General features: G+C 42.9%; 1 protein-coding gene across 9 annotated transcripts in view; it reads right to left on the bottom strand.

Moving 5' to 3' along the window:
- Positions 1–13,857, bottom strand: part of rbfox3a (RNA binding fox-1 homolog 3a) — a 528,049-nt gene that overhangs the window by 42,656 nt on the left and 471,536 nt on the right. For 7 of the 9 annotated variants that reach the window (XM_041975734.1, XM_041975755.1, XM_041975750.1 and 4 more), the window contains one exon: positions 4,017–4,319. In XM_041975734.1, coding sequence (XP_041831668.1) covers positions 4,017–4,319 — 303 coding nt within the window. The remainder of the gene's footprint in view (positions 1–4,016; positions 4,320–13,857) is intronic. The other 2 variants (XM_041975780.1, XM_041975788.1) reach the window with 1 other exon arrangement.

Raw genomic sequence — 13,857 nt, 5'->3', positions numbered from 1 at the left:
TCACACAAATCTTCAAATCAAACATTGCTACATTACAAGGCGATGATAATGCGCTGTTGCTCTGCTTGTGCTGCATAAGCACTTTTCTGCTGCCAAATATTCATAGCTGCACAGTAATTGTGAGGCTGGGAAAATGGAGGTATTAGCAGTGTTCTTTATGAGTGACCTAGATCCCTCTCAGGAGGGCTGTGGCCTCGCTGTGACCCCCCCACCCCCCACAGCAGGTGTTTTCATTCTACAGGAGAGAAGACAGTCTGAAGGTCCTATTTTTCCATCTCAAATAGGATTATCCACCTTTCTAGACATTTTTTTCTAATCTTAGCAGCCAAGTTGTCCTCCTTTTTTTATCTCCATCTTGTGACGTAAATCGCAGGTCAGGATGTTTAGAAAACGCCATTTCAGAGGGATGCTTGGCATGGTTAAACAGTTATTGCTTTGTCCATGTACAATCAGTGACAATGAGGGGCTGTCTGTCAAATCCACTACCCCTGTCCAAGGGTGTTCCTCAGGGATCAATACTAGGTCTGACCCTTTTCCAAATTCACATTAATGACATTGCTTATGCTGGAGATAATGTTCATGTTCATCTCTATGCAGATGATACCATTTTGTACACCTGCAGCCCATCCCTGAACACTGCTCTGAACACACTTTAAACAGCTTCCAGTTAACTTTCACAAACCTTAATTTTTCCACAGACAGAGAGTCCTCACAAAATCTTCTCTCTGGATGGTTTAGATATTCAGTTTAACACCTACAAATACCTGGGCACCTGGATTGCAGTTCCCTCTCCTTTCATGTTGTATGAAACTTTTTGAGCCATAACCCCAAAGATAAGATGCACTGGTGTTTGCGACCCCCACCCCCACATGACAACTAAGTGATTAATGGTGTGATGTATCAGATGGGTCATCCTGCAGCATCCTCTACATGTGAGGCTGTAAAACTATCAGAATCTTCATAAATAATGAGGATAAAGTGTTTCTTGTTGGTTCAGTGCTGTGATAAGGCACCTACATGCCCAAAATCAACTTCTTTCACAGAGATGTCAAATTCAGATTTTTAGATACGGCATGTGTGCTAACTTTGTTGTTTATTTATTAATTAATTAAAAAACTTGTGAAAAAATATTTGAAATGTGGACATTCATTAATGGTTTAATTTTGACAGACCTGGTTAAAAAAAATCCCAAATTTATTTGATAAATGTAGGCTACATATGTTTTTTTTTTTTAATTATCTGGCTACCCTCAGTTTGAAAACCACTGATCTATAGAAGTGCTTCTAAGAGCCTTGTCCATAAACTGGATGGCATCTATCATGCTTTCATCTGCTCTGTCACTAGCGCTCCTTTCAACACCATCAAATCGACCCTCATTCTCTTTTCAACTGGCCATCGCTTCACTCCTGTAGACTGATCCACTGGTACCAGTCTGTTTATAAAGCCTTAACTGGCAAACCCCTGCTAACCTCAGCTCCTTACTTATTATCCGCAACAGTGACTGTAAGTTATGCTCCAGTAGCTACATTAACTTAATCATCCAGAAAGTTCGTACATCCTTTGACAGCTTCTGATTGGATTTTGCAGCTTGTAGTAACTGGTACCAGTTACACTAGAATGACTGGAACCAGTTACACCAGAACCTACACCTTAGCTTGTTCATCCCATTTTCTTTTTTACAAACTTGTTGCTAAAACTTGTGATCGCTGCTCATGCTGTTAATTGTTTGTTAGACTTGTTGGAATCATTGTTTTACTAAACTCATTAAAATGTTTTACTTTTTATGAAATTGTGTACATTTTTTTAAACCTGTGTTACTGCCTTGTGTGTGAACCAATAGTATACACTTACTCTGGTTGTTTCTTAAACCGCATGGGGGTTAGATTTAAAAAAATGGTGTCAGCAACACAGAATTGGTTAATGGTGGCTTCATTTTTGTTGGAAGCTGAATCTAACTGAATGCAGCTAATGTATGTTTAAGTGTTGCCTCTGGTCCAGGTTGTCAGTAAATGAGAACTGGTTCTCGTTTGACCTTCCTGGTAAAAAAAAAAAAAAAAAAAAACATCAAATAAGAAAATATAAATGTAAGATGCATAAAATTAAATGTATAGATAAAAATTTTGCTTACAAGTCACTGTATAAGGCTTTGTAAACAAATTGTAAACAAATATGCTGCCATGACGAGGTGAAAACAAGCACAAACAGAGCTACCATATCCCTGCATGTGATAGCGTGTTGTGTAGTTACAGATAATAAAGTGATCTGACTGAGTAGCAGTTAGCTGGTGGAGGAAGAGGCATCTCTGAAATCTTGCCTCATGCAAATAAATTAAACAGCTCAGGTTGTTTTTGAGGGAGCCCCAAACGAATGTTCAGGCATTTACAGTCGAGCTTGCCTTAAATGTTATGCAGTCACATCAAAGTCTATCAGAGTCTACTGCTACTCATGAACATGAAGCTATTCTATTCTACTCTATTCTATAGTCATTTAGCAGATGCTTTTATCCACAGGGACTTACATTTGAGAGTAAGAACAACACAAGCAAGAATTCAAACAAGATGGGACGTCATAATTAAGTGAAGCTCCCACGGCAACCATCACCTTTCCAGAACCCACCCCAATCAAGGAGCTCATGTGATTGATACAGTTTGCTCCTTCATCATGGAGAAACATGATGAACATGATTGTCTGCAAGAATGTGCAAAAACCATCCATATGAATTTCATATTTGGTGGAGAGCTGGAGCATGTTGTTGAGGAGGGGGATACAGCGATGGCGCTGGTGGGCACTGCTCTCTCCGAGCACGCCTGATATGTTTGGGAGGTCGAAAAAAGTCAAGGTGAGAACGGAAAAGTCTAAAACTTCTAAATGCTCCTAATGTTAACATAATGGAGCGACAATATGGTGGGTAGTAAAACAATTAAAAATGCATACCACAGTAATACAGATGGGACCACATGTGCATGTTAAATTATGCATAAAATAATTTTCTAAAGTCTCTTGAAACAATCTGTTTACACACCTTGTTTAAAATCATGTATAAACACATTAAATTATGATTTATGTGACATTTAATTAAAGTTAATATTAAGGCTGAATATAGATTTTTAACACCTGAACTAATTTTAACGTTGTATGCAGCAGAGTAGGACAAATTAGAGCAAATATTCTGTGTTTTTGAACACCACACAGCAAAGGCAGAACTCTGGGGTTTTTAGACGGCTACAATGTGGGAATTTATCGACATAGTCCATATCATCTGGAGGAAAAATAAAAGCCATTAGAATAATGAGGATCTTGGCTAAAACGATCTGATTAATTAAGACGATTAAAAGAATAATAAAAAGAAAACAGAAAGCAGATTCTGTTTGGGAAAGCTGTTCCACATGTGTTGCATTTTTAAAGGGCTTAAATACAGGACTGAAAACCACACAGAGGAGGCAGAACTTGGGGTTTGCTAGCAACAATCTGGAAACTTGATTGATCTACACTACCAGTCAAAAGTTTTGACACACTTTCCCATTAAATCCAGCTGTAAAGTGTGCCCAAACCTTTGATTAGTATAGTGTAGATCATATCTGGAGGTCAAAAAAAAATCTGAGTTTGAGATTCCTGATCTAGTGAATTAAGATGACTTTTGTCTTTAGGCAAACAAAAAAATCTGGTTTTAAGATTCTGTTCTGAGAAACCTTTTCCACGTATTTTACATTTTTTAAAGGACTGTAACTAAAGGCCACCCGAATGTGACTGATCAGTCCTAAAACACACAACAAAAGCAAACTAGAAAGTTTCTCGTGTCTAATCTTGCCGTTGCCTACAGATTTTCTATTTTCATTTGTAATCATCTGTATATAGAGATGAAGGTAATGGCAGACAAGGGAAGAGTGGAGGAAAAACAACTATTTTGTCACAGTGGTATCAGAAACAGTCACAGTTTGTTAGTTACAAATTCATGTTAAAATAATACAAACACTTTCTTTGAAAAGTATAAAAATGATAATAAGAATATATTTTACTTGCTGACAGCGTGTTGAGAACAGTGTTTGCAGGTGATGAAGGACACTGACCGGTGCGGTCGTGGTGGCGGTGATGGCGGGCGTGCTGTTGTCAGTGCCGGCCGGCTCGCTGTGCGTCTGTGTGGGCGTGTACAGGGTCATGGCGTGCTCGGGAACCCGGCTCTGCCCAGTGTAGTCCTGTGTCGGAAGCGGGTGGGGTGCCGCAAACTCTGCGGGGATGCCATTCTGTGGGGGAGGCGGGTACTGGGCTGGGGTGTACGGCTGGGCCATCGCTTCTGGGGGGTTGGTGGCCTCTTGGTTACCCTGAGAGGAGAACACAGTAAGAAGGAAGAGTTACAGCTGGAGCTGAAATAAAAGTTAAAGCACATTGTTTGAGCTGCATGAAAGATGAGCAAGAGCTCCCTCCTGAGACTGAAAGCAACCAGGGAGAGTTGTCCTGCAAAGCAGCTAAGTCAGAGAGAAAAAAACTTCATATCACTTCTCAGCTCATATTAGAGAAATTCTTGATCACAGCTAATGAACACAGTTTATGTTGTAGAGCATGGCTTGCACTTGGAGGGGTAAGAGTCAGGGGGAATCTCAATTGCACTTGTGGCAAAGCACAAGAGGAAAGATCAATTAATTGATAAAATTTTGATTAAGGTCTTTGATTTCCTTGACAGGTCTGTTAAAACTAGCAGCTGCTCCCTCGCCGAGCTCCACTTTCATACTTCCAGCAGCAACCTGCACCTCGCTCCATGAGATCTGCCGGCTTTTCCACCTCAGGTTATCGTTAACTGCACCATTTCTTTTTTAGTCTGAGTAAAATTGTTTGTAGACAAAAATGATACAAAAAAGTTGATATATACTAAGTGAAGTCTGCAAAACTCAGTCCTAATGCTTCTCCATATGCTACCAGATCTCCCAGTGTGTCGTATCTGCACCACTTTTTTTTGGTTTTTTTTTTAAGTCTCTGCTCCTGACTTAAGTGATAGATGGGCCCTCGCAATGAAGCAGTTCCACAGACCCTTTGTCTCGTGTGGATGCTTGAGATGATGAGCTGCAGAAATAATGGACTTTTCTGGCTGGTGCACATTGTTAAACTCAGTAATGGTTGGACTACAGAAGTGCATGTCTTATTGTTGCAAAGCAGCGGTCTCTGTGAATCCAGCCTAATGAGCAGAACAGTGATATCAGTGCTGCTGGAGCGGATATCTATCCCAACATTAAAAACATACAGAGAAAAGGTGAAACAATAACACCACAATCCAATAACACCCCCTGCAAGTCCCCTCAATCAAATTTAAAGATACAGATCATGCGAGCTTAACGCATAACTCTTTCGATAAGAGTGGAGGAGGAAAAAGCACACACAATAGCAGCCAGAAGTAAGGGTTTATGAGTGGAGAAAAACAATAACAGTAAACAGAGTTTCTGTCTCTTCCTTTACAAGCTGGCTGGGGATGGTGAGATAGTAGATAAATGTGTTTTATTCCTCTTTTTTTATTTTATTTTGCTGCAGTGGTGTTTGGCCTCTTCCTGCAGATTTCCACAGAAAGCTGGATCTGGGCAGGAGGAGGCTGTGGTTTTAATGAGAGGGAGCAGAGCAACACTATGCTGTAAATGTAGTGGAAATAATTCTACTCTGACGTGTTGGCAAACAAACCTCAGCCTAAACTGTGTGCCGCCAATTAACAAAATGCTCCATTATCTAAATGAAAAAAGAGAGAAGCCTTGAGAGGCAAGAGAAGCTGACCAGCCTCCTGCAGCCTGCCAAGCCTCAAGGCTGGACCCTCACGTCTGCCTGACCTAATCCCCCCTTATATTTTTCATTATACTGTATTTCTGTCTCCCCTCAATTCTCCTCCCCCTCCTTCCCTTTTATGCTCATCTCTGCCTCCCTCCTCTCTTTTATGCAGAAACTTTTTTAATCTCTACCCCTGTGCTCCACTTTTTCTCTCCCTCCAGTCACGGCATTATATAACACACTTGCATTGCGGGGCATCCTAATTCAAGGAAGCTCTTGATGTTGGCAATTTTCAACTTCTAAGCACCCATTTTAAAAGGAGAATGGGGTTTGTTACCTAAAAAAAGATGCACCTCCCAGTACGACAGCTCGCTGTACCACCGGATCCCGTGTCCTCTTTTAAACCTGCCTTTGCAAACTGTCAACACATCAACAGTCCGTCTCAGAGCTCAGCTGCCCGGAAACGAGAAGGTGCTCTGTTTGTACATCAAACACTCCCCACGTCATTAAAGAGATCAAAGCTTCAGTTATATCTTTTATTTAGTCACTGACAAGACACCTGCTCATGAACTTGGTCAGGTTTTTTTTTTTGCTCAGGTTACAAAACACCATCATCACCATCAAATCCAGGTTTCAGATTCCAGTACAAACCTATACACCCCTGTTTTGGGAAGCCTCATTATTCTAGTTGGGTTACTTCAATTTAATCCTTGATTCAGTTGCACCTTAGGCTGTTGTAAAACACAGACTCCTCATTAGTCTTTGAATGAGATCCCTGCATTGGCTCAGGAGGCGTCCTGATGCAGGAGGCTGCTACAATATGCAGGGTCATGCAGCAAAAAAGGCTTTACCACAAAACATTGCAACGTCATCCTGCAACACACTGCTGCAGCCGATAGAAAACATGCAAGCAGAAAGAAGCATGCGTGTTCTGATGAAGACACCTCATATTTGTCTTCTGTGTCAGATGAACAGGTGAGCTCCCTGAACCTGCTATCAGCTGATCGATACAGCAAGAAAAATAATGATCTACTTGCTAGGGAGAAAATTGAGCATAAGAAATATTATAGTTCTTGTCTTCCATTAATAACAATTAGATGCCAATCGAGCAGAGTAGGACATGAGGCCTCCAGAAACCAAATTACACTCAGCTTAAACTGTTTAGGTAACCATGTTGGAAAAGGAATGACGGAGAGCCTAACATGTGGACAAACATGCCTTGGTAAACAGCATGATGGGAGAACCATGTTTGCAGAGAACGTATACAAATGTTGTTTGAATTTGTTTGAATTTTTGATTTTTTAGGGAATCCTGGAAATTAAACTCTTTCTTTAAGAACACAACCTTTCTTTCTGTTTTTCATCACATGGGATCTTCTAGCTTTGCTTTCCCGCTGCTACATTCTCATGTATTTGCTCGACTGTTCTTTAATTTAGGAAAATCTGTGATATAGTTTGTTCTTCTCGTGCCTCAGTTCTGCAAATGACATGTTCTACTAAACTCGTTAAACTATCATCTGCCTTCGAGTGTCTCTCCACGCGTGGGTTGGAATCTGACTCATTATAGTTACAGGACACAGTGCTTAGTGTTTCTGTGTCAGGTCTTCGGCTATTTGAGCCTTAAACAAGAGCAGAGGACTGATCAAGCCGAGTGACACACAAACAGGATCGCTGCCTGGAGCTTGGTATCAGAGAAAGAGAACTACTAAGTGCTGTAGCGCCATGTCGCTGCTGTTTCAAAGGGCAGCAAGGCAAAAGCAAGGAGGCGGAGAGTACAGGCCTCATTAGTGAAACACAAAGTAACACTGGCTCTCGTATGATCTTCGCCTTCCTCTGATGTATGTGACAAACGAGTTATTCAACTGGAAATGAACTGGGAGAAGGAAAAAAGGCCCATGCAAATCAGGCGAGCTGTGCTCGTCCCAGTGCGACCACGCGCCCTGTTTGCCAGGCCGAGTCAGCCCCAGAAAACATCCATGATGCTTAATGAAAAGCCCTCCATGACAAACCAGTCAGGTACGCAACGCATCTCATTCCTCTGAAGAGATTGCTGTTCATTACGGCTGCAAACGAGCGCTACGAGTCGTCGTTATATGGATAGCATTTCTCTACCTGAGAAAAGAGCAGGTCCCATTGCGACACTTTAATGCCCTCCTAACATGGCCTGCAGCCCTGAGCTGCCTAAACCTCATCTACACGGGCACAAAGACGAAGAGTAAAGCCAACCAGAGAAAGCAGCCCTTATCGATCTGTCGTCCTTTCCATTTCTCTTTCCCTCCTTCCCTCAATCTCTCCCTTCACCCCTTCTACTTCTATTACTGAAGAGCACAATAAAAAACACTATCTCTGATCTTAAGCACTCTCCTTGTGTAAAATTGGATTGGAAACCCTTACTTAAGGAGATCACTTCTGGAGCGGAGTTTTTTGTTTTTACAGTCTGTATCAGGAGCCAAAGAGGTCAGGGAGGCCTCGTGGCGATGCCCACTGCTGAGGCTGCCAGTCTCTGAGTCTCCCCGCCTCCAGCGCTCAGACACTTTCGCTGGTGTTAACCCTGCTGTAGATGGTCAAGGCTATATTCCATCTCAGCAGGTACAACGCATTGGCCGCTCGCCAGCAATCCGTGATCCTCTTTAGTAGAGCTTATGGGGGGGACGGTGTTGGGAGGCCAAGAGGAGATGGAACTGCACGAATCGAGGAGCTGTTAGGAGGAACTCATAACGGTAGAGTGCTGCACTGACTCATATGCGCGATGAAGGGTCAGAGAGCGATGCAAAGGCAAAATACGGCAGGCGACTAATTGCGTTGCATTGAATCCAGAGGGAAATCACTCAAATGGGAGCAGGCTGATCAATCTCAGCGATAGGAGCCGTGATGGAGTGGGCGGCTTTATGGCTTCGGCTCACTCACACAGAGCTTGGATCGTTTTTCAGCACGGTACAGCACTAAACATACATGAAGCAATTCTGCAGGGTTTGTTCATGATCCAAACACAAATGCTCCAACACGCAGCATCACTGTCTTTTTTGTTTACATGAAACACACACACAAGCAACTTGCTTTGTCAAATTACAGATGACACAACATCAAGTGAACCTTGAGCTGTTCTGTCCCTGGAAATTGTTTTCGTCTCATCCAAAGGCTCATGCACTAAGCACTCCTCTCTAGAACAACGCTCATTTGCTTTTAATGACCGGCTGACAGTGATGGTAGCAGACTTGTGACAAATCCTGCTGGGCCATTGCAGCACAAACCCGAAAAGAGTTTATCGTGAAAAGTGTAACGCAGCTCAGTGGAGGCCAACGCACGGAAGTCAGTTGATGCAACACAAACGAAACACTGGGTGGTTTTTCCAGCCAGCTACATGAAAGCCTCTTGTTGTCCCCGGTTCTGGTGCTGATGCTCGGTTAATTGTAGCCGCATCACAGACAGTCAGGCAAAGACGAAGGCCTGGGATGATTTCCAAAGGCAACTGGCATTCATTTTGTCTCGAAGGCGCATAAATAAAAGCTGTCTAGCTGGGTCCATTTTAATTAGGAGAGCCACATGATCTTACTCTAAGTCTCTCTGTTAACACTCACCAGAGGCTGCAGCATGTGTTAATTACAACCAAATGCCATACAGTGAGTCTAAGGTGTGCAGAAAAAAAAAGGAAAGAAGAGAGAATTAGAAGGTAAACAACAACAACAAAACAAAACACCTTCAGCAGAGCTTCATGATGAGCCACATATTTGGTGCAGTGGCTATTCCCCTCCCCCAAGTCAACCAATTACAGCATGCAAGTGAGAGCGGGGAGATGCAGAGGAGCAGCCCAATTTAATGCAGATTCACCCCCACCACCACAAAATCCCGCTCTTCCTTTCCACCACTGTAGGTTTATGATTTCAAATAGGCTGGGGAGCGGGGTTATTGTTTTGTCTCACATTTCCTCCCCTGCAAACTCTGATCTTTTCCATTTTTCCATCTCATTTGTGGAAAAATCAATTCATGAAAATAAACACTCAGTGTCTTCGCTTTGCGTCCGAGTCAATTTAGATTTCGTTCATGTTCCTCTGCTGCTCTTTTCTGAGAGGCTTAATCGTTTTCACGTGTCACATATGTTTCATCCCCTCTAACCTGATTTTTCCTCGTTATTGGGAGCACTTATTTGCTCCACGGCCTCGGATGGCGGTATTAGAAAGAGAGTTCATTTTCCTCAATCCCTTGCTGATTTCTTCATTACACTGCAGCCGAGTCGCCTCACACAGAACCTGGTATCGAAATGGGAATGCTCTTAGCGGTGCGACTGCAAGTGTTACTATACCTTAGAGACGCTGCAGCGCCTCTTAATAAACACAGTAGACAGAGGATCACTTTGAACTCCTGTGACATGTAATGAACCTGTCTGTCTCAGCCACATTGCTGTCTGGGCTCAGGAGCTGCATGGTAAAAAAAAAATGCAGATAAATAAATAAAAACACCACCAAATAAGCCTAGAGGCCCTGTGAAAAAGCCATCAGTTACACTTGGTTAGACTTGTAGCATTTTGCCAAAACCATAAGAGGAGATAATTGTCGGTTTCAGTGCTGCTGCCGCTTTTGTTTCATAACAGATATTTACATCTGGGACTAATTACTTCACACTGGGTGTCAAAATTTGGATTAACTTGTGGGAGGCATCCAGTTTGGTGTTTCGACTCGTTTACTGGAGTGAAGAGACTCTCCTCTGACCTCGTCAAAAACACACCACAGAACTTTTTCATCTACTTCTCTTCTCATTTCTTTTCCTAAAGTTGTCAGAACAAAGTGATATTGACGTATATTCTATTATCCTCCCAAACTGTATAACTTCTTTGAGATTGATATTGATCACCAAGATATAGACCTGAATAAAATGAGGACTGATGACTGAACAGTGGGATATTCTGTTATTCTGGTTATATAAACCCATCATGGCAGCTCCTCAGACTGGAGACAAGCCTTCCCAGGCCATGACAATGACAACTTCTGTTTTAGAATCAGCTGATTGTCCAGTAAATTCACTTTTCTTCTTCTTCTTCTCCTCAGGGTTACGATACATGGGACAGAGTTCCTCGTGGGGGCAAAATGTCATTACTTAAGCATGCAGGAATCTCAACATGACATTCCTTGACCGCTGTGACAAAGGCAAACATATGCAAATGTGGGAGAGTGCCACTCTCATTACGACCCCGTCACTGAGAGTCTGACACCTCCCACCGGACCCCCAAGCATGGTAAGAAGCGAAGAAAACTGAAAAAGGGAGATAAACTGAGAGGAAGGCCTGATCATGACTGAATTCTGGGAGGAGAACAGGTGTAATGCTGTGTTATCTCTTCATTCTCTCCAATGACTCCCTTTGTGTTAGCATCTATCTCTCTGGCTTCTGTTGGCCTATTTTTTTCCTTTGCGCTGCACTGGAAGGAGGGATAGGTTTACATGGGCAGGATTCTTTGAAGTAAAAAAGCTGACTACTCCCTACCGTAGCCAGAGCTCATCTAATCAGAGGCTAATTCCAGTTATTAAGATTTGAGAGATAAGTTTGATTCATCACAGTCCATCTACCCCAATCGGTTAATCACTGTCATGCTAAGCTCTTTTTTAGTCATCCTTTTGTTTCCACTCCCTCTGGCACGCAGAGAAGGGGAATAAGAGTGATAGAAGAGAAGGAAAGGGAGAAGATATTAACAATATTAATGACCCGTGATTCTCGTCTCCTTAATGAGAAGGGTTATTAACTGTGATTATCCATGATGAAATAGTGGTAATTCTTGAAAGCTTGAGAAAACTTGTACAATCGCTTGTCTGCTGATTTGCTCCTGTGATGTTTAAAGAAGAAAAAGGTGAGTATTGTGAGAAAGAGAACTGGGAGGATAAAGCGTCAGGCAGGGGTGGCGTGGGGCAACAAGAATGCTTGCAGCGGGAAGCCTGGAGGAAGGCTAAGGCAGCCGCTTCCAGCTCAGGGAGTTAAAATTTTCACAGATACTAATCCCAACTCTGAAATACTTCTCCCTCTTGATATCTGCAGCGCCGCATAGCTTCTCTGTCTCTCCTGGTGGCTAACGAGTGGGCCAACGTAAGCACCCGGTCGCCCATCTGCTGGTTGACACTGCTGAGTGGCTGTTTGAACACCTATGCCGCTCTCGCCAGATCCCTGATACAGCATTTTTCCCGCTCACCCTTTTTTTCATTCCAATTATAGGAAGTTGCATGCTTGTGGAGTCCCTGTCGACTCCATATGATTCCCACAACGGAGGAAAGGTGGAGGAGGAGGAGGGGGGACTGCTGTCTGGTGAATCATTGATGTGCAGTCATACTGTTTCACTGCAGATCTGTGTGTGTGCATGTGTGAGTGTGTATGGTGGAAGAAAGAGGTTAGCAGCAGACAGATAACAATCTTGAATTATGCATGTCTGTCCCTTGTGAGGAGTTTCGGGAGGGGGGGTACAGGAATGAGCCACTCTCTCTTATCCCCAGGGACAAATTTGGATAGAAAAGAGCTTGGTGCAGAAAAATCGGGACCACCCTGAGCGCTACCTGACCGATTCAGATGCCTCTCTTTAGCTCAATGAACTGCTCAAACTCTGATGACTGTCTCCTCACAGACGCCTTCAGGTGATCCACTTGCAGACGTAGGGAGTTCAGAAAACAGCCCCCACTCCACTGTAATAATGCTAACAGGCCACAGTGGCAGATTTACTAACTTATTTGTTAGAAACTCTTAAAAGCATCCCTGGGAATTTAAAGCTGGGCCATGTGCAACACTATCACTCTCCTGAAATTACACTGTATCACTGAAACACCTGCTGGGCCCATTTTAGATAATAATCCCATTTCTACATGCCAGTATGGCTCTCAGTCTGGAGAAATTGGATTGTTTGCATTACTGACCTGTGGAGCAAGGCAGTGTGGGAAAAGCAACAACCTGGAGGCTTTATTAGATTCAATCAGTCTTTCATAAACAAAAGCTTACTTTTCAAAAAGGTGAGAAAAAAAATCTTCTAAATGTAGGTAAGGCAGCACTTTGTGGACACACTCCATTTATTCTTCCCCAATTAAATCTCTTTAATTGGATTGAGGGCTGGCACCTGGTTTACACTCTGTCAACCACCCAATCCACAATAATTGATGCCAGAGCCAGCGTGTGTGCACATGTGGGATGTGTGGCAATGGGGGAGGGATTTAGAGCATGTCTCACTACTCCACAATTTCACTCTGATCAATTTATCAATGGCCCGCCTCGCCGTCCAGCAGCGTCCACTGCATCGAGATGGGAAATGCCTCTGCAGGCTGGCAAGCGAACCAACGTGCTGCCTAACAGAGGATGAAAGTAAATAAATATAGAAAAAAGCTTAACTGCAATGTTTAAACTCACATCATCTGGACTGATGTTGTCTGGAACATATAGTTTATGTAAAATAATGCATTTAGGGAAAAAGTGACTGTTTTATGATTTAACCATGGGTCTGAATTCATTATTTCAACTCTACAATGATATGTTATCGCAAGCTGATGATCTGTATTCTAAAAACTTGTCCCAAGTATAAAGTAATACCACAGTAAAGTCATGTACAGCTGCCATTCTCCTCTAAAATGGTGCATTAAATTAAAACATTGAAGTACAACTATCCTAAAATCACCCCTAAAGCCCAATACCTAAATGTACTCAGTTACTTTGAAGCCTTTTAAATGCACATACTAGATTCTAAACACATGCTAATGCAGCAGATTTCCATACACGGCTGTGAGCTCGGCACATATGTGAAGATGCACACCTACAGAGCTTGGATCCACATCTGAATGCAAATGCCGACACAGAATACAAATGGTGTGCGCCCACATGTGGAAACACACAGAGATACAAATCCGCGAGATGCATCACGGTGCTCTGACAGCACCTTTAAGACACTTTGAGAAACGCCCGGCTCCTGAATACCGAGCTTCGCCGCTGCTGCCGCCGCCGCCGTACAAATGGAGAGAGGTAGAGACAGAGCGAGAGGGAGGCCAAGGCAGACCCGACACAGTAAATAAAAATACAATTTCCTCCAGTGACATGCCCATTCTGTTGGAAGCCTGACTCTAATTATTCTAAGCACTTTGAGGGATGGCTTTCCACTGCATTA

This window comes from Melanotaenia boesemani, chromosome 2 (genome assembly GCF_017639745.1).
Source record: "Melanotaenia boesemani isolate fMelBoe1 chromosome 2, fMelBoe1.pri, whole genome shotgun sequence".
NCBI classification, from domain to species: domain Eukaryota; kingdom Metazoa; phylum Chordata; class Actinopteri; order Atheriniformes; family Melanotaeniidae; genus Melanotaenia; species Melanotaenia boesemani.
The sequence above is the reverse complement of the archived record's forward strand: the minus strand, read 5'-3'. Positions and strand labels throughout refer to the sequence as shown.